This window comes from Amorphotheca resinae (genome assembly GCF_003019875.1).
Source record: "Amorphotheca resinae ATCC 22711 unplaced genomic scaffold M430scaffold_9, whole genome shotgun sequence".
NCBI lineage: Eukaryota > Fungi > Ascomycota > Leotiomycetes > Helotiales > Amorphothecaceae > Amorphotheca > Amorphotheca resinae.
The window spans coordinates 1,404,118-1,424,015 of NW_020194479.1; the positions used below are offsets into that span (position 1 = coordinate 1,404,118).

At 46.7% G+C, this 19,898-nt stretch overlaps 5 protein-coding genes across 5 annotated transcripts; 1 reads left to right on the plus strand and 4 right to left on the minus strand.

The window, feature by feature from the left end:
* Positions 1-6,292: 6,292 nt before the first annotated feature.
* On the minus strand, positions 6,293-8,491 carry M430DRAFT_266444 (hypothetical protein). The gene is made up of 4 exons (XM_024865428.1): positions 7,929-8,491; positions 7,807-7,874; positions 7,665-7,745; positions 6,293-7,607 (listed from the first exon to the last, which is right to left on the minus strand). Exons 1-4 carry the CDS (start codon positions 7,994-7,996, stop codon positions 6,340-6,342), a joined length of 1,485 nt encoding a protein of 494 aa, XP_024719211.1. The 5' UTR covers positions 7,997-8,491; the 3' UTR covers positions 6,293-6,339.
* A 297-nt stretch (positions 8,492-8,788) lies between these two features.
* On the minus strand, positions 8,789-9,311 carry M430DRAFT_21131 (hypothetical protein; the record flags this gene model as incomplete). The annotated part of the gene is made up of 2 exons (XM_024864443.1): positions 8,789-8,958; positions 9,026-9,311. 2 exons carry the CDS (start codon positions 9,309-9,311, stop codon positions 8,789-8,791), a joined length of 456 nt encoding a protein of 151 aa, XP_024719212.1.
* Positions 9,312-10,000: 689 nt separating this feature from the next.
* M430DRAFT_21132 (hypothetical protein) lies at positions 10,001-11,861 on the plus strand (the record flags this gene model as incomplete). The annotated part of the gene is made up of 2 exons (XM_024864444.1): positions 10,001-10,455; positions 11,510-11,861. The coding sequence occupies 2 exons, from the start codon at positions 10,001-10,003 to the stop codon at positions 11,859-11,861; spliced, it is 807 nt and encodes a 268-aa protein (XP_024719213.1).
* Positions 11,862-14,973: 3,112 nt separating this feature from the next.
* On the minus strand, positions 14,974-17,057 carry M430DRAFT_89299 (hypothetical protein; the record flags this gene model as incomplete). The annotated part of the gene is made up of 2 exons (XM_024869652.1): positions 14,974-16,056; positions 16,110-17,057. Coding segments are annotated over 2 exons (2,031 nt in total), but the record flags the coding sequence as incomplete, so codon positions are not given.
* A 515-nt stretch (positions 17,058-17,572) lies between these two features.
* On the minus strand, positions 17,573-18,623 carry M430DRAFT_52399 (hypothetical protein; the record flags this gene model as incomplete). Its single annotated transcript, XM_024868296.1, has 3 exons — positions 17,573-18,252; positions 18,309-18,524; positions 18,602-18,623. 3 exons carry the CDS (start codon positions 18,621-18,623, stop codon positions 17,573-17,575), a joined length of 918 nt encoding a protein of 305 aa, XP_024719215.1.
* Positions 18,624-19,898: the final 1,275 nt, after the last annotated feature.

Here is a 19,898-nt window from a genome sequence, read left to right on the forward strand (position 1 = left end):
TTAATAGCTAAGTTATACCCTTAGTCTAAGAGGCGCGCTTTCTAGGAGTTTAGATAGATTAGAAGCTTAGATAAAAGGGCTACCTTAACGCTATTAAACAAAAGTTTGCTACCTAGTAGTTTGTACTTATAAGGCTTACTACGTTTATATAAAGATATAGCCTACTATATATAAAAGAGATCTATATAAAGGTAATCTAGAGTACTATAGTATATAGTATAAGGGTCTAGTACTACCCCTTTAAGTAGTAAGCTAAGGGGATTATAAAGGACCTTGTTATAAGGTAGTTATAGTGCCTTTACGTTATCGTAAGGGTGTACTAGGTAATACCTGTCTAGTTCCTTAAGTCTAAAACAGCTACGCCCTTACTTAACCTCTACTTTAATAAGTAAGTAGCAGACTTTAAATAGTGTCTTAAATATATAGGTAAGAGTAAACTTATATAGTCTATCTATAGTAAGGTAGTAACCTGTCTTTAATAACGCTAGAGACACTACTATAGCGCTACTATAGTACTACCTTATACGTTACTTAAGTATAAGGCAGGCTAAGCTGTATAGGCAAAGGACTAGTATAAGGACTCCTCTCTAGAAGAGACCTTATAAGGGAACTAGAAGGCACGATAGTCTTAATATAATAGCTTACTAGTACACTACTAAGGCGCTACCCCGGCCGCGCTACCTGCCCTCTTAGTAGATGTCTTTAAGAAGTACTTACTCTTTTATAAGTATAAGAGCTCTCTTTTAACATAGATCTATACTAGTAAAGTTAGACTCTAGGCTTTCCTTTTTAAGCGTAGAGTACTAGAGGTAGTAACCTCTTAGTACCCTTATAGTAAGGCCCTAAAGATAGTAGCTTACCTAGTCCTTAACTACTAGTAGCTAGATTAATAGTAGTAGGCCTTATAGTAAGCGCTCTACCTAAGAGCGCTATAGACGTTTTACGACTTTATAGTAGTAATAAAGAAAGGTAAGAGCGCTTAGGTACTAATCTGTTAGCTACTATCTACTAGCTAATTCTTATAGTTCTGTCTAGCTAAGCGCTACCTAGTAAAAGAGTTATAAGAAGGGGAGTAGCCCTAGCTAGTAGCTAGCGCCTTACTAGCGCCTTACTAGCGCCTTGTTAGTATAGTTAGTATTACTAGGCTAGAAGGTTAAGTTCTAGTAAGGTAGTAATAAGGACTTAGCGCCTTAGTAGTACTATAATAGTGTAAACACAAGTAGTAGTACGTAGGTTTTTACCTAGCTTTAGTACGGTTTTATTACGTGATTTATGTAGTATAGAGGTTCTGTATATAATAGGCATAGGTAGTAAGAACAATAATAATAATAATAATAATAATATATTAATAAAATAAAGTAAGGTAATCTTAACTTTAACATTAGTCTTTATAGTCGATATTATTATTAGGCTATAGGTATACGTAAGGTTAGTACTTCTATTATATCTGTAGACTATAGCTTATAGCGACTAACTAAGCAATTAGAAAATAAACTCGTTAAGGACTAAGGCCTAGAAAGAAAAGTACAGTACAAAATAAGGTATTAGTACTAATTATCCTTCTCTAACTACGATATCCCTTACCTTAGACATTATTATGTCACGGCCTAGTAACCCTACACATTTAGAGTATAATAGAATTATAAAACTAATGTATAAAATACTTCTTTAAGGGATCCTTATAGTTAAGAGCACTAAAGAATATAACTAGACCTTATAATAGTTTCCTTTTTTAAAGGAATAGGCGCGCTTATAGTTACCTCTTTACTATTTAAAGAGTTATAGTCTGTCTAACTACATACGCTAGTATATTATTATTCTAGGACTACTTTAGACTTAGCTACACTTATTAATAATCTAGCTACATTTCTTTAATACTATAAAGAAGTATATAGATAATCCTGTTACCTTTATTATTTAGGCTTTTACCTCGGTTACTAAGAGTATAAGCCTCCTTGTCTTAGCTTATATAGAATTAGAAGAAGACTAACAGAACCTAGACAGTATTATAAAGCATGCTTATAGACAATTTTAGTAGCTATGTATTAATACTACTAGAGGTGTTATAACAAATCCTTGTCGTAGATCTGTTGTTAGGGCTAGAAGCCGCTCTACTAGTACTATACTAGCGCCCTTTAATACTTCTCGTAAAGGTACACTAGTAGTAGTAGGTATAATAGCACCTCCTCCTCTTTATAAAAACATACTAATAGCTATAGATATAGGCTATATAGTAGCTTAAGACAAGAAGGGTACTATCTAGTATTATAATAACATAAAGAGACTAAATGTCTATACTAGTATTTACTTTTTAAGAATAATAGAGGAGTATAGCCTTCTAGCTAACGTAGGCACCTTAATTAGAGAAGACAAGCATTAGTATATACTCCTTCTTACCTTACCTCTCTAAATCTCTAATCCTGTCTATATTATGTTAATATTTTTGTTCTAGGCATTTTAAGTTAGAAGTCTATTATACGAACTACATTTATGTTAAGAGAGCACTTCTTAAGAAAGAGAACTAGAAATTAACTCTAAGGCTTCTTATCTAGAACGTATTTAAGTACTTAGACCCTAAACTAACATAACTAGTCTAAGAGATCTATAACGACAGCCTGCTACTTTTCTAAGGAATGCTCTTACGGTTAAAGGTCGAGAATCTTACTATAGCTATAAAAGAAAATAAAGGTTTACTAGAAGTCTTACTTAAGGCTAACGACAATTATCTTTGCCTTTCTACGATTAGTTACCTTTAGCTACAACACGTATATAGGGTCTTAGGCTAGCTAGTTTAAGAAAAGTACATAGACGCTACTTTTAAAGGCCTATTTACTAATGCTTACGCCTGTAATTACGCCTAGCCTAACGTTATCTATTTTAGTAAGGTGTTACTTTAATAGGCAAAAAAGGTTTCTTTTATAGACAGGTATATATATATTAACTATATCTCCTTTGTTTTTAACTAGTAGTCTATAGCCCTTCCTATCTTTTATTCTGCTTTTCTCTTGTATTTTTACCTCCTTAATTACCTAAGATCTCTATACTTTTAATCTCTCTTTATTAGTATTTAGTCGGTTTTTCTATATGCCTATTAGCCTTTTTATAAAAGAGAGGTAACGTAACTAAGGGCCTAGCTTCTGTTACTATGTTACGCCTTATCCTGTTCTTTTAATTAAGTAAATAATGTCGTACTTAAGATTAGCTAATATAACTGTTAGAACTACTAAGCGCTAGGTAGTCTTTACTCTAAATGACTTTATCGAGTACTATAATAAAGCCTTACGATCTAATTAATTTATAAAGATCAAAGGGATCTTTGTCTACAAGCTAGTCCGAGTTTACTAAGCCTTCTTAAGAATTCGCTACGTTACGCTATTACCTAATCGTAAGATAGTTCTTAATCTCTCTAAGCTAACTATACAGGATTCCTAGGAATTAATTAGCCTTCCGCGTGTCTAGGCACGAAAAATCTATGTAATTCCTGTTGACGCGTCTTTAGTATAGGTTAATTAGACAACAGTAGTGTTCTTATAAAGCACACCTTAGTATGTGCCTCCTTTACTTCTTAAAAGAGTACTACTAATATAGAATTACCTGTAGTCATAGGTTTTCGTAATCCGTAAGGTAGCTATTATAGTATTAGGTTGCTTCTATAGTATATAAGTTAACTACCTCTTGTTATAGACTAGGAGCTAATATTTAATAGACAACAGATTACCCCTACTATACTATACTACTCCTGGTCCCTTACTGCCCTAGGCACTATAGCTTATAAGTTAACTCCTGTCGTTACCCTTAATTTAAGCCTCTACTAATAATTCGAACAGGACTAGTAAAGTCTTAATTGTTTTTTCTACCTTAAACTTAATAACTAAAGGGAATCATAGCTAGTATACAAGAGTTAGATTTTGTATATAGTTACCTTAGTTCTTGTCGTTACCTTTGTTAACGTAGCGAGTTAGTTAGTAGCTACAATTAATGTTGTGTGACGTATAATAGTAATACGATAGGTGTAATTACATGATTACTATAACTACCTTATAGATAAAATACATAAAGTTGTAGTACTCGCTTACTTACTCGGCTACTTTTCGCTATACTGTACTATTTTTCTTATACCGTAAAAATACCGTTTACTCTCGCTTACTGTATAGTGACGGGCTAAAGATTTAAATAGTGTTAAGACTAGCTACTATAGTACTACAGTAACGCTACAGTAATATTACGGTAGAAAATAACCGCCCTCGTTCGCTAAGGTATGATATATGTCTACCGGATTGAGTTGTCAGGGAACTTGAAGTATGCAGTATAAATCATTCGATCCGTTCTAGTATCTGAGGTACTCTAGGGTTCTGTATACTAACTGCCTCGACCGACCATCATCAAGATTTCAGGTACATGCTTACAGCAAAAAGCAGGGCGGTTCCAAGGCAATGCCCCTTCATTCAATTTGCACACAGGGTTTTCTAACGAGGAAAAGGCTAACACATCTAATGGGGAGAAACGGACTATTGGACTTTTGTGATCTAGGAGTACCTACAAGTTGAAAGAATAGCTCGTAAGAGAGCACGCCCTTTCAACACCCAAAGTACTAAATCAAAGAAAGAACCGGAAACTCAAGTTACAATTTTGAACGGGGTCCCATCTCCATCTTTCCTTATGGTTGACCTTGTAGGATTCATAGAGGATAGGAAAGTGGAGCCTTGTAGAACAGCTACCAATCTAGGGTATATACTGTACCTAGATCCAGCCATATATATATATGCCTGTCTTATTGTTGTGAGGGCGGCCTTAGGGGCCTGAGGCAGCGCTACTACTTATGATCCTTCCACACAACACTCCATAGCTACTCTCTTTAGACAAATCACCATCACAGAAACAACCAACGAGTTACACTGTGGGCGTGAACCGTCTCATCTACTGAATCCATATACTATACTTATATAGGTATATTCAGTCCACACTTACATACAATGCTTCTTCTACGTCTTTCCAGAAGAGCTCACCTACCTGTTCCAGCCCCCAGTTCATCACGAGGTAACAGTTCTACCTAGTCTATACCACAAACCCAGGTACCTAGATAACGATATAACTAACGAGCACCAAAACCCCTTCAACCATTGTTTTCCAATCTTTAGTCGTTACACCCCGTGGCTTGTTTCATAATGGTCTTGGGCCCTGGCCTTGGTTATGGATAACTCTCTTTTGTTGTGTTCCACTTCCCGTATCCTTCGGCCAATTTTTTCCTTTTCTTTCAATATTATTCTTCCGTGGTTCAGCAATTGTCCATGTGGGACCCTCCTTTAGTACTACCTACCTACCTAGGTAGGTAACCCAAGGTGCTCGCTCAATACACCAACCCTTCAGACTCAAGAACTGCTACGCGAGGAGAAGACATGTAGAATATAAATTAGATACCTTCCTTACCTTAGTACCCCCAAGCTTACTAGCCATGCATACACAAAGAGAAAAGCAATGCCCGGCCCACACCGAACCAGAAGCTTCCTTATCTCCGCACCAAAAAAACCCTAAGTGAGAAAACGAAACGCCGTACGCCTCAATAGGAAGAAAAGCGTAACTGGATATCTCCCTGATTCTATGCACCGCTTCACCTTCTTTTCTTCCCAAACCCCCCGCAGACTATTTCCCCATTGTCTATTTTAGGCCTGTCATTGACAGACAGTCTTGTACCGCTGCTTGAATAGCCTGGCTTGCAGATCTCCCTGAACCCTGAACGTGGCTGCCGGGAACTACTTTAGCGGGGTCTGGGGGGTGCGTTGTCCACAAGTCTCATGCTGCTCTATAACGACCGAATAAGAATAATACGATGATCTGCGCCTGGGTCTATCTGCTCCTATCGCAAGGGAGACCAAAAGTGTGTCACCACGAATCTCGCATGTAGATGTGCTTGCGAATTCCTAGCTAATCTCTACTGAAATATGCAAATCCCATTCTAAGACACATGCTGTCTCTCTGGGTATAATGGACAGACAATACCTGGTACGCCTCCATGAGTATAACCAATCAAACGAATGTATCCTTTATATGCCCTATGCCCCATGCCCCATGCCCCGTGTCCTATGCCAACGCCCAATGCCGTGTTGGGCATTGCCCCCCCACCCAGAATTGCAGCCTGTGCCAATACGCCCCTGATGCCTCGCTATGAGCGTACTCCTTCCAAACGAAAACCCGGTTATACTGTACGCCATGTATATACAATCTCGCAAGAGAATCTTTCCAAGTAGCCTCCAATGACTTAAAAAGCTGTTGAAAAAACGCCAGCCCCTGAACTCGGATTCGTATGGAATACAAAATCAGTCAAATACCACGAACTGATTCTTATTGAAATGAGCCTCCCAATCCCTCTGTTGCACCTGTTGCACCTGTTGTGTACATCGCACCGCTCGTGGTCCGCGGGACCATGTTATCTCCCATATTGTCGTCTGATATATTCTGACCATGGTGCGGATACATTTGGTACCCATCGCTTCTGTTACCACTCGGAGTTGCATAGATCCCAGGAGCGGTCATGCTTAGACCACCATATCCTGGAGAGATCTGCTCGGATCTTTGAACCACATCAAGACCCCCGAACCCACCAGTGTCCTTTTGTGGTGCGGTCGATGTCATCATTTCCGGCCCTCCAAATTGTGCTTGAAGATGTTGAGGTTGTTGGTACTGAGGTTGTGATTGGAAGAACGCTGGTCCTGATGAGCTTAGCATAGAATCATTGTAATTGGAATTGACTCCGTGTTGTGTACTAAATCGTTGAGTAAAGGACTGACCCTGCGACGAGGTGGCTACCGGCGACGGGGCGTAGGGATATCCAAAAGGCGGCTGCTGGGGAGACGGCTGCCCGCCGTATAGATAATTGTGCTGGGCGTCCGAATACATCCTCGGCTGGTATGGAGAATGAGGGCTATTGAGAGGTTGTTGTTGCTGCCCAAAATTTGGAGGTTGGCTATGCTCGGAGTTGGTCCTTGGACGCTTCATCGATAACTCTTGAGGGAAGGAATTGAAGGGCCCCGCAGGTGTGTAAGCGTAACCAGGATAAGAATCAAAGGAATGGGGTTGCATAGACCCTGATGCTTCTTCTTGGCTTCCCTGACTGTGTGTTGAAAGCCCTGGTGATTGTGATTCGTGGTATTCGAAAGTTCTTTCGCCCTTGCTTTGCTTCCGCCCATGAGTCTTATAATGTCGTGGAATGTAATCTTCAGATGCTGGTCCACGCTTCCGGAGCAAAGATCGAGGCTCCTTGCGTACTCTCAATCGGATCCCTTGATCGTTGAAAGACCGGGTAAGGAATGTTGATTCAGACATACCAAGCCAGGTCTTTTGGGGAAGGACAGGAAACGGATCTGATACAACTGATCTTATGTAAAAGCATTCCATGTTGCGCATCTCATAGAGATTGAACTGCAGTCTGAAGACACCTTCAATCTTGATTGACATATCCCCCCAGACAAAGAATGCTCCATCATGGTTGTCGGTATCCTTCAATCGATGGAGAGAAGAGACAAGAGTACCTGCGAGAGATGCGCCAACGGATGACGGAGCACTTCCTCCTTCCGTAGGGACGAGACTGCATGTCATGAAGAAATAAGGACCTGCAAGAAGAAGATGTTAGCCAGGTTCCCATCGACCGGACAATTCGATGTTCATACTCTGCATGTAGTTCTGGTATGGGTCTGAAGTTTGGCTGATCTTGAGTTGGACTACCGGCGGAGGGTCAACCGGTTTGCGATCTGGGAATGGTTAGCTACTTGAGCCAACTTCCAAGGGAGGGGCTTTGCTAAGTTCACTTACCCTTCTCTTTGCCGATGGCGACCTTCGCGTTCCTAGGCTGTTGTCGAATGACGAGTTCGCAATCATTGCTGTTGCATGACATAGTCAGTTAGAAGCTCTACCAGGAAGAATGCCCTGCTCACCTCCGCAATCCTGGGATCTGGGCGGCAGTCGCCTCCGCGAACTGATGGATTGATTGCACAGTGTTCATGGAGACGGCTGGGTTCAGTGTCGGTTGGTGCGCTCGTCTGGATGTATCTGCCCCTCCTCCGTGGTTAAGGAATCTGTTTTGAACGTAGGACTATGAGACCGGGTGCAGGATGTATAGAAATACGGTTGATGAGAATATAGAATGACCAGAGGAGGGCTGGCCACGGTTTTGATAGAAGCTTGCATGAGGTGTGCCGTCGACCTAGTTATGGAGCTTCTTGAGATAGCATGACCTCGGGAAAGATATCATACCTAGGAAGGTGTGTATGGCGTGCCCTAGTTCCTGCCCCAGATCGATTTCTGCTCGAGTCGAGCCAGGTGGAGTCACGCCTTGACGGGTCTGAGGGACTGATGGCGTAGCTCGACCCAAACTTTCAAGGCTTGATTTGGACGGGATTTTGGACTTAGTACCGGCAAAGGGAAGGCGCGGGGAGTTTGGATGACTCTAAAGAGCTCTCCGGGTATGATATGGCACGCACTAGTGGGAGGCTCTTTCTCGGCCTCTTCCGAAGTGTCCAAGTGTCTGCAATAGACCTGGATAGCCCAGTGTCGGCCAATGACAGTACCAAGGCGAGACGAATGCCGGGATGATGCAACGTGACGAGGCTGATGAGGCGCTATGGCACTTTCCACACACAAAGTAGAGCGCAAGCACCTTGCTCCTCGGAATAGAGAAGAGTCGTTGGACTATGGGGTTTGAAGTGTTCGGCCAGGCCTGGAGTGGAGAAGGGTTTGAGGAGGATGGCAAAGTGCGGTAGAAAATCGGGGAAGGCGATTGGCGAACATAGGTAGATCAGTCCCCCTCCAGATTCAATGGCTGCTTGCCTAGACGAATAGTTTCGAGGGCTTGCCTCGCACCCGCGCTTGGATTATGGGTGAAGTGAACAGTTGGTGGAGGATCACAGTAAGGTGGATTTGAAGGGTCAGGTAGATAGATTATTGGACTGGTATGGGCCTGGACAGCTGGGTATATTGGCAGGCAGTAAGTATGATTAGCAAGCCCTCTTTTCCCGTTTGCCCGCCAACCCACTCGATTGGACCTTCCAGATTCGTGGGGCGTGAATCCAGAATGGCTTTAGAAGGAGGTCCCGAGTAGCTGTAGTCTGTAGAATGATATATGGTGAGTTTGAGATGTCTAATATCAAGGACGGCACAATATCCGTAGCCAGCGTTTGCTGCAGGTTGAGATATGAGAAAAGATAGATGGAATGGATCCTTGATCTTGCTGGGCGGAAAGAGACCGTGAGGGCCGCGAGGGCAGCGGAAGCACGACCTCGGCGATGGAGTTGCGAAGTTCTGCACAACGTCTTCGGCATAGATGCCTTCCAACGCCTTTTGATACTGTGCTCGGGCCAGACAATCCAAACAACCAGACGGTAGTCACCAGAGTGCCTGCAGAAAGATATTTGGGAGATGACAGCCAGAGCCAGGGATTGATAGGAAGGAAGCGTGGAAGATAGGAGTCGACAGCAAGTCGCGTCTGTGGGTCCTGAATGGTGGGGGGGTTAGGGAGGGGTCCTTCAAAGCTCTACTTTGTAATAATTGCGGCGCCACCAATTGCTGATCGGAGGAGTGATGGACGGCAATGGAGAGGGGCAGGCATTATTCGTCGACATGGTCGGGCCGGAAAGAGATTCCCGCGGGAACAAAGGGCAGGACTGAACTGGACCAACCGGGCCGGACTGAACAGAACATGAGCAGAAAATGGAATGAGATGGGATCTGGCGCTGACAGAGGGCGGACTGTGTTTCAACCATAGGCGGGGAAGCCTCGTAACTGATGTCTGGAGACGAGGACGCTGGGGCCGGCGGTGCTACTACAGTTCCGGAGACTGTATACCCTCCTCCTCCTCTCTTCAGTCCTCACTTCGTCCATTGGAGTAAATCCCCAAACTCTCGGATCATAGGGCCTCTCGCGTCTCGATCTGCGACTTTCTGCTGGGCAAGCTGGGCGGGACCGCCCTGGCGCTACAAGCCCTGGCCCCCCTTCCTCCCACCCATGTCTCATGCCCTATGCTCTCAGCATCCCTGAGGCCCGGCATGGCTGTTTCGAGGGGAAGCCCCAGAACCCCAGCAGTGCAAAGCCCATTGGAGACAGAGGCGGCCTGAAGGAGAAGTGCATGTGCATGGTCTCGCCGCTTTGGGCGCACGTTGTCGTGAATAGGCGTGGGGCTGAGGTTTGTCCTGCGAGTCTTCTCAAGGTCAGTTACATCACCCATATGATATGTCTTTGTCAATTCCTCGTTCTCCTCTCTCTCTCCTTCGCCGGAGATAAAGCCGGAAAGGGTTTCTCGTGGACCAGTTCCACGCGTTTGTGGAGTCTCCTCTGTAGTGCCTCTGCCTCTCCCACGCGCAGGATTGTTGCTTCTACAGATGTCAAGAGTGTGGGATGTGCTGCCACAAGTTCCTTTCAGCTCCTTGACAAGATCACACAGGATATCCCACTTGCTCTGCCGCGCACGTATGTATGTCTTGTCTGTGTGCAAGTGCATATATGTACGTATGTACGTAAGGTTGGTATGTCAGACTGTCAGTACTACCAGCCCACGCGACGACAAAAAAGTACCAGAGAAGTTCCCCACCAAGGCTTGGTCTATGACCGCCAAAAGCATCTCCATGGGCTGCATCAAGTCACAAGGGGCAGCGGCTGTCGCGGCAGGGCCAGGCCAGACCAGGCGGCGTAGCAATGAGCAAAGGGGCCCTGGGGCCCGATGCATGGGAGGTGCACTGTACCTGTGGCTGGGGTGTACACCGGAGAGAGACTGATCGACTGCAATCTGGAACTGGTAAGTAAGATACGGAGTAGACAGGATTGAGCGTTTGAAGAGCGCGGTACCACCGTTCCGTGATGTACATACCTTAAGGTATGTTGTACGGGCAACAGGCGCCGGCGACAGTGGAGTCTGAGATCACAATTCCTGCAACTCAAACCAATGACTTGCACTTCTTTTCTTCTGTGTGGGGTTTGACTAACTGGCAGAGGGAGGGACCTGCATCGCGCTTCTCCTTGCTTTGCTGCCCCGCGTTCAAGGGGACTATCGCGATTCTGGTGTACTTCATAGGCAGGTAATACTGATATTATATAAGATAAGATATACCAGTAAATACCTCCAGATGCCTCCAATACACAGGACCTTACTCGACAGGTACCATATCTATTTCTCTATTATACATTATATTTACCTTACAATTAAATCAACTAAGGGAGGTACATATGAAAAATAGTAAATATATATTGCTCCCGGCTTTGTTTCACCAACACCTCTTCTATCTCAAACAATCCTGCCGCTCCCACGCTCCACAGGACAAAGCCAACGCCGAGCTCCTCCTTCCAGAACAGAGGCTGTACGCCGTACCCTGTACAAGAGCGAGTCAGAAATCAACTCCGTACGAGGGCAGTTTGACGGGACGACACGGACGTCCTCGTCTGAACCTTTGGTGTGTTCGCTTCGCCCGCTCCCGCCCACGTTCCCGTCCGGAATTCAAGCTCGAAAGGTACGACGACATTATTACAGACAATTTAATATCTACGGAGTACGTTCATTTGCCCATCACGGGAATATTCCGGAGGGGGCGCTGCAGCCATCTGAGCTTCGAGCCTTCGAGGCCGCTTCTTGCGGAAGCCGTATCCGACCTTCTGTCGCAGGGTCACCTCTTGCAGTATCTTGCCAGGCCATACCTGGACAGAAGACGGATGGTTACATGCACCATGGCTTGGCCGTTGCGAGGCAATCGCATAGCCTGCCTCTGCGAAGACGCGGCAAAAGCAACAAGTCAAACCGGCTCTTTTGCCTACGGAGAACGTCTTTCGCGGAGGGGCCGAGACACCAAGGGATCAACGGATCGAAGATCTCGACACGCTGGTGATCACTATAGTACACCTATGCAGCGCTTTACCTACGTGAATACTTGATCGACAAGTGCAAATCTAATGGCGCGCCACGAGCGATCCCATTACAACAATAGTCTGGAGCATGGGTATAGCCTCGCATCAAGAGGCGGTGCTCAATTCCAGTTCTTCCTGGCCAGGATGCGTATACAGCCTCAGAACGCCTATAGTATCACATTTACATCACGTATATGTACCGGGGAACAACTCCGGCCTAGGATAGATGCATAACGGTCTCAGATGCACTTACTAACCACCGTTAGAACGCACTATGCGCCGGCCGCAGCTTGCTAAAGTACGTTATATCCACGACGTCCCATACATTGTAAGAATCTGCGTTTACCTCTCTTTACTCTGTATATCATATTTTGGCGCTCACAAAACACTTGCCGTTGTGTTGTCCAAGCCCGCTCCAACGAACTCATGTTCCACGGCATAAAGTCCAACATCCATGCTTTCAAAGCACCAACACGCGGGGTCCACGCGAAGAGAGGAATCCAATGGTAGCTTGCAGTTGCATGCCATTTCATTTGATATCCCGAGACTCTCGTGGAGATGGATACCCTCATGCTTTGCCCTCTCTTTCTCAGCGCTTCTTGGACAAGCTCCTGGACCCCAAAGCGTAATCAAAGTTGAACCGAAGAAGCCTTAAAAGATTGTTCATAGGGTATTCTGGATACTGATAGAGTCTATCAAGCCGAATGCATTGTCATAGTTATGCTATCCAGCACTAGTCAAAGTGCCGGATAACCTCATGCACATGCTTTTTCTGTGTTCAAAATACAACGTCGAGAGCCAACCAAAGTCAACGACTGAAGCCTCCTTGCGCCACTCTTGTGTCCTAAAGAGTCCCGTGCTTCCTGATAGTTGAGTTGGAAACCAGGATCCAGGATCGATCCATACCCCGCTCTATGTTGTCGTGTCTCACTTGCAATTCTTGAGCTTCGACCCTGAATACTTTATCATTACCTGATGAACATGGGGGGTGGGGGGAATTCGCTGAAGCCCTAGCTAGCCCTTCAACCTGAGAAAGTCTCTCCCCATCCTATATGGGTCATCTTATTCATTTGGACCCATGGTCTGACACGGCAAGGGCCGCACCGTTCGAACAATCAAGCATCTACCTGGCTGACCCCAGTCGGAAATCAAGGTCGTCGCGGCTGAGCCGCGATACACTCATACCCACATGCAACCCATCCGAAAATCAAATCATTACCTGCCAGATCCCATCATCCCACATGCAAGTAGAACCCTAAATCGCCACGATCGTCTGTCAATCTAGTATTGAGCAGGCCAGGGCCCCTGTCACTGTCAGAGCTCCATGCCCCTCCAAGTATTCTAGATCATTTGACAGTCTACAGAAGTAATAGTATGACGATCACGGCTTCAAAAACAGCAAAGAATTCTGAATTCTACTTCCGCGTCTGATCTCGATCGACAATCACAGGTTACGTGGCGATCATTAACAACCGCATGCCGCTCCAACAAGAGAATATGATCTTTGGGTGCCTATCAGTTTAGCAACACTTCAAGTGATCTGAATGGTTTTACTCTAATTTCCGCTGGCCGAGGTGGTTGTGACACGTTTGCCCGCCTCGCTACCAACGACATTTTAACTGAAACATGTCAAGAATAGCAACCATCCTGGTGATTTCCCTCTGGACCCTTACAGTCGATCTTACATTTCATCTCATGGGCCTGCTACCCGCTATAAGATCTACACTAATTAATGCGTGCGCGTTATACCCCGTATAAAAGAACGTTAATCTGAAAGTCTGGCCATCAGAAGTGAGGACCGCCGATAATAATTCGTTCATGATTCAAAAAAGAAAAAAAGAAAAAAACATGTTGCCTATTTCTCAAATCCAGGGAAGACAAAGTTTGTAGTAAATTATTTTATATTAGATGCTCTACATGACACAAGGATGTCACTGGATGTCACCCTCCTTACTTCACCACGCTCTACTCTAATCTAATCATGATGGCTGTTGGTTCAACAAAAGTGGCCATACCTACAAACGGAATTACAAACCCCTATATATCCAACAGATGATGTACATGTAGTAAGCACGACCATCCCCAGCACCCAGGTACCTCATGAAGATCCGAGACTTAGAAAAATCCCTCTCTTTCATACTCCCCCCCTCCCTTCTTTCCCATTATCTCTCTCAATAGGTAGGCAAAAAACCTAACAAACCTAACAAACCTCAAACAACTCCTCCATAAATCTTCAAGCTACTTCTTTCTATTCCTAATGCTTCCCTTTGAACCTAGATCCATCCATCTGTATATAGGTAGGTACTAATCAACATCAGCCCAAAAGATCCGTATCTCATCTTCTTGAAAACAGGATTCTGGGGACTGGAATTTATATATACATGGTGTTTTTTTTTTTTTAGCTTTTTTTATGATGTTTGGCTATACATACATACATAGGTAAGGTAAGGTCAGGTAAGGGTAGCTCTTCTTAGAGTAAGTAAGTACTTGAATAAACGGATGAAATTTGGGTATGCGTTCGATAGACTAACTACCTACCTACCTTACCTTAGCTAGCATAATGCTTGTTTCATTGACAATTTCATCTATATCAGTTAAGAGTATCTATCTATTTATCACCCAAGAGTGAAGAAAAGAAGGGGATAGATACTACATATATACTATGTTGGCTTCTAGAAGGGGTATATAGAAAATATTCGAGTTTTGGGACTTCTGTTTCTTGGAGATGTTTGATGATTAGGTAGGTAGGTAGGTACATGTTATGGAGGAAACGCCAGACACCTACCCTATGGTATCCCATCCTTATCGCTAGCTATGCAACGAATAGTATACATCCCATCTATCCGCTTCCCACAGCAAAGCAAAGCAAAGCAAATCATATTCATCTCACTTCCCCCTCCCCTTCCCCTTTCCCCTCTTCCTCTCCCTCTCCCTCTCCTTCTCAACCGGTACGCTCACCGTGCCCCCCTCAAGCTCCCCCACCTCCAGACCCTCCTCCCCCTTCATATCCTCCAATTTCTGCCTCGCCGAGATCGAAAACAGCAAGTCCCGATTCTGCTCCCGCAGCTCAGCGTTCTCCTCCTTGACCTCGCCCAACTCCTTGCTCAGCTTCATCATGCTCGCGTTCACATGGCTGACCCTCTGCAGCAGGCCCTCCGAGACTTTCTTCTCTTCTGTGAGGCTCTTGCCGAAGCCCCGCGCTACTTCTGAGGACCGCTCCGCGCGCTTCTTCTCCCGCGCGAGGTCTTTCTCGAGGTTGGGCACGACTTCGTCGCGGAGGTGCGCGTGCGCGAGGCTGAGCTCGCTGAGTTTGGCGAGGGCTTCGTCGGCGCGCGCGCTGGCGGCGGCGGCGGCTGACGTGGCTGCGCTGGCTTTGGCCGCGGCTTTGCTGACTAGCTCTTCGAAGTAGACGCGCTGGCTCTCGAGCTGCGAGGTGAGGAGGTGCGTGTATTCCATGCCGATGCGGTCGAGCTTCTCGCGCGGGACCATCTCCATGTCGCCCGTGCCGCCGCCGCCGCCGCCGCGTTGGCCGGAGCCGAGCCCCGAGCGGCTGCTGGAGGAGGGCAGCTCGATGAGCTTGCTGTCGCCCTTGTCGCGGATCAGTCGGTGCACCCACATGTCGCCGGCGTAGTCCCAGACGTGCTGCGTCTCGATCTCGAGGGCGAAGTTGTGGGCGGATTCTTTCCAGTGCTCTTTGGCGTGCCCGCCTTTGTAGCGGCCGCAGCCTACGTTGCCGCAGATGAGACAGATCCAGAGATCATCCGTGCAGTCGCAGACGCTGCACAGCGAGGCTTCGCCGCTGCCGAAGGGCGGGTTGGAAGAGTCGTACTGATAGGGATTGCTGGGTGGTTGCGAGGCCGCGAGAGAGGGGTTCGTGTGTCTGCACACGGGACATCCAGTCCCACGCCATTTTTGCAGGCAGGCGCAGTGGAATACGTGCTGGCAGAGGATGGTGAGGAGGCCGGTCGTGTCATCCATACGCTCGAGACAGACGGGGCAGGTAGGCAGCTCGACGAGGTTCGGGGTTGGTGGTGGGAATGGTTTCAGGAAGGTGGACGTCGGAGCTGACGGCGTAAAGGGATCGTGAGAGAGCTCGGGGAAGCTGCTGTTTGGGTTTGATGAGGTGGACGTCTGGAACGTTATGGACTTGATGAAGGTTACGTGACAGGTTTCCGGCTGGGAGAACTGTAAGCTTGATGTGAAATGTCTGGAGGGATAGCATAGCTTACCTCCATATCGTTGAAGACCTTCCCATCCCACTCCGCTCTCCACTTCCTCGCAACCGCATTGTCCCTGAACTTCATGAGCACCAGATACCTATTCATCCGGCCCGTCATCACCATCCTAAAGTGACTGACTTCCTCCCTCGTCTTCTCTCCCACAAAGCCGAGAAAATCACTTGGAGTAAGATAGCTCGGGACAGCAGGGATACACAACGTCGTGCAATCCTCCCTCTCCCCCTTATCCCCCGCTACCTCAGCATTCCCTCCCCCTTCGAGCGCTTGATAGACATCCACGCCAGACCCCAGCCCCGGCGTCTCCTCCCCATCACGATATAAGTGCACGATCCCCCACCCCACCTCCGTATTCTTCCCCTCCAGCGCCCGGAACTCCGCCTTCGTGACCCGGCCCCCGCTCGCCCCCGTCGCCAGCCCCGCGTTTATCCCATCCTGCCTGCCCTCTGCCTCCGCCGCACGCGCGGGCCTGCTGCTGGGTGACTCCGCCGTCGGTAGCATATCCACGCCCTCCACCCGCACGCGTCCAAACCTCCAGTCTTTGATCGCGGTTCGCTGGTCGCGCGGCGCGAGCGCTGAGAAGTTAGGCTTCTGCTTTGTAGGTACGCGGACGAGTGGTGCAGTGTCGTGATCGCTGGTCGTCGCGCGTGAAGGTCCACAGTCGATCACGGCTCCAGTAGAGAGTCGATCGGCCTCTCCTTGAGTGCTGCTCTTTCGCAGGTCTTCGTTCGCCCTTCTTGGTAGATGTCTGCTATCCTCTGCTTCCTCCTTAGTGACAGGTTTGTGTCGAGGCCAAGAGGAGCTATCAAAAATATCTGTGCCGGGTGGCGGAACCCAGATCTCTCTTTCCTCTCTCTCCGCTGAGCCTGTTGTCGTCGAGTTTGTGTCAGGAGTTGGGGAAGGATATAATTCGAATTTCAAGTGATAGAAGTAAGATGGCATCCTTCGGGTTTTGGCTTATGCGGTGTTACTCATCGTCGACTCTCTCCGCGAGTGACTGGAGTCGAGGCGCACGCGGTTGATGATGTCGAGCTCTGAGCAGATGGGATGTTTCTAGCAGATTCGAGGTGGAGCCAATGACTTAATCGAGAGATGTAGGCAAATATCCCGAGGCGGTTAGATGTGTCAATTGTTTGGAGGTTGTAGCAGTGAGAGAGGGAGGGGGAGTTGTTCTTAATCAGAAATTTGACGTTCGCAGCCTCGCATGTGGCGTTATCTACGACGGTTACGATTACAAGGCTATGTTCAAGGTCACAAAATAATCACAAATCACACGTATAATTACTGCACGAATTTAATAAAGCCCCAAATGTATTATTCATTGGACTATAGAAAGAAACGCATATGATGCCTGTGCACCATGCTCATGTTATGAGCCAAGCCGCCCCAAACCCACATGTCGTTGTACCGAAAACGCCGTCGCAAGTGCCCAAACCCGATCCCATACTGTATCGCATCTATTGGCCGCCACGAAGACGCAAGACCAAGTGCAGAGTGCTCTCCTTTTGGATGTTGTAATCGCTCAAGGTGCGACCATCCTCCAACTGCTTACCAGCAAAGATCAATCGCTGCTGGTCCGGTGGGATGCCTTCCTTATCCTGGATCTTGGACTTCACATTGTCAATTGTGTCTGATGACTCAACTTCTAATGTGATTGTCTTTCCAGTCAAAGTCTTGACGAAGATCTGCATACCACCACGAAGACGGAGAACTAAGTGCAGAGTAGATTCCTTTTGGATGTTGTAGTCGGACAAGGTTCGACCATCCTCGAGCTGCTTGCCAGCAAAAATGAGACGTTGTTGATCCGGGGGAATGCCTTCCTTATCTTGAATCTTTGATTTGACGTTGTCGATCGTATCCGAGGACTCCACTTCCAATGTGATTGTCTTGCCGGTGAGAGTCTTGACGAAGATTTGCATACCACCACGGAGACGGAGAACCAAGTGAAGGGTCGACTCCTTCTGGATGTTGTAGTCGGACAGGGTACGGCCATCCTCGAGTTGCTTGCCAGCGAAGATCAGACGTTGTTGATCAGGGGGAATACCCTCCTTGTCTTGGATCTTCGACTTGACATTGTCGATGGTGTCAGAGGATTCGACCTCGAGGGTGATGGTCTTGCCGGTGAGGGTCTTGACAACTGCGCAACGTGTTAGATATCAGATAACCAGGCAGGGTGGCAAAGGGATAACCTACAGATTTGCATACCGCCACGAAGACGGAGGACAAGGTGGAGAGTAGACTCCTTCTGGATGTTGTAGTCGGAGAGAGTGCGACCGTCCTCAAGTTGCTTGCCCGCGAAGATCAGACGTTGCTGGTCCGGGGGAATGCCCTCCTTGTCTTGGATCTTGGACTTGACATTGTCGATGGTGTCAGAGGATTCAACCTCAAGAGTGATGGTCTTGCCGGTGACTATAGAGATGTTAGCATGGTCTCCAACGAGGTGGCGATGCCGCCGAAGATAGCGGCGAGATAAGGTGATAACGTACGAGTCTTAACGAAGATCTGCATCTTGAGAGGATTCAGATATTACTGTAGATGAGTTTTTGATGTAGATGATTATGGGGGGAAGTTGAGGTTGAGGTGACGGGAGGAGAAGTGACGGTGATGGAGTTGTTGATGGAAAGAGGTTGATGAGCGGTGGGAAGGACGCCTTTTGTATGCGACGGAGGGGGAGACTGCGCTTACTCACCCGGCTGCGCCTCGCTTAGGCATCCAGGCAGCAATCTGGCAGGAGCGACAAGGCTCTGGAACCTTCTTATAGCCTTTTGATTTTTAATTAATTGGATTTTTATTCTTTTTCTCTTTTGAGTCACATTAAATGGATAAAAAAGAATGGAGAATGGAAAAGCCAAATAATAGGGTTCTTTCTATCTCTCTGCTGTATTTCCTTCGACCATCGTCACCCGAGGGACAGATAACGAACGGGCTACCCCGGGATTCCCAACTCACTGCTCTCAACCCCGCCCTCCCAACCTCCGTGCCAACCAACAAGGTATGATATGAGCTGTTTACTACAGAATCAATATAGAGAGATACCACGCGATATGAGCATCTAGACCATCTCGATCCTGACCTTTATTCACACTCTCGCTCTTGAGAACAAGAGAGAGATGCCACCCTCGGTCTTCTGCGACGTTTCGTGCAGCGGAATGGCCGTAGGACTCATCGATACGTCATTGCTCTGCTGATTGCGATAAGTGTTCCGGTACTTTATGCACTAATCGTATCTACTAACCTCAACTCAACTCTGTGTCCCTTGCTTCCTCGCCTCGCCTTCTCCGAACCTCGGCTTTTTAAATGCCTCAGAATTCATTGATGCCTGAGGTATGAACTGCTATACTGGACACCCTGGTTATTACTCACATCAACTCGAGTACCGATGGTTGATAGATAAGAAGGCTTCGACTTTGGAAGACACAATACAAGAGTTGTGTAAGGGAACAGACATTGGGGAGTTGGATTGTGGGAGCGCATCGACTCGCTGGCTTCCTTCCACGTTGCGGTGGCTTACGCATAAAGGGACATAGAATCTCACACGTAGAGTTCAGACTTCATATTTGACCTTCTGACGTTATGTCTTGTATTAGTATACAACGTATACATCCAATACCAAACTCTCTTTCCTGTCAAGTATGTCTTGATCCGGCGGTGGGTTTCCCAGTCCCGACAACGCCCAAGATGCCTGGTTTCATCCAAATCCCTAAAGCTAAAGCATGCTAAAACATGAGCCGTAAAACGTAAAAAGCCTTGATCATGTCATCGATCATTCATACAGGTCCTGAC

What these genes read in the sequence shown, in the direction of transcription:
- M430DRAFT_266444 (XM_024865428.1), bottom strand. Translation starts at nt 7,996, where the DNA reads ATGAACACTGTGCAATCAATCCATCAGTTCGCGGAGGCGACTGCCGCC. An exon ending in CGCCATCGGCAAAGAGAAGG is followed by an intron (nt 7,746 to 7,806) that starts GTAAGTGAACTT and finishes AACCATTCCCAG; the next exon opens with ATCGCAAACCGGTTGACCCT. An exon ending in ATACCAGAACTACATGCAGA is followed by an intron (nt 7,608 to 7,664) that starts GTATGAACATCG and finishes TTCTTCTTGCAG; the next exon opens with GTCCTTATTTCTTCATGACA.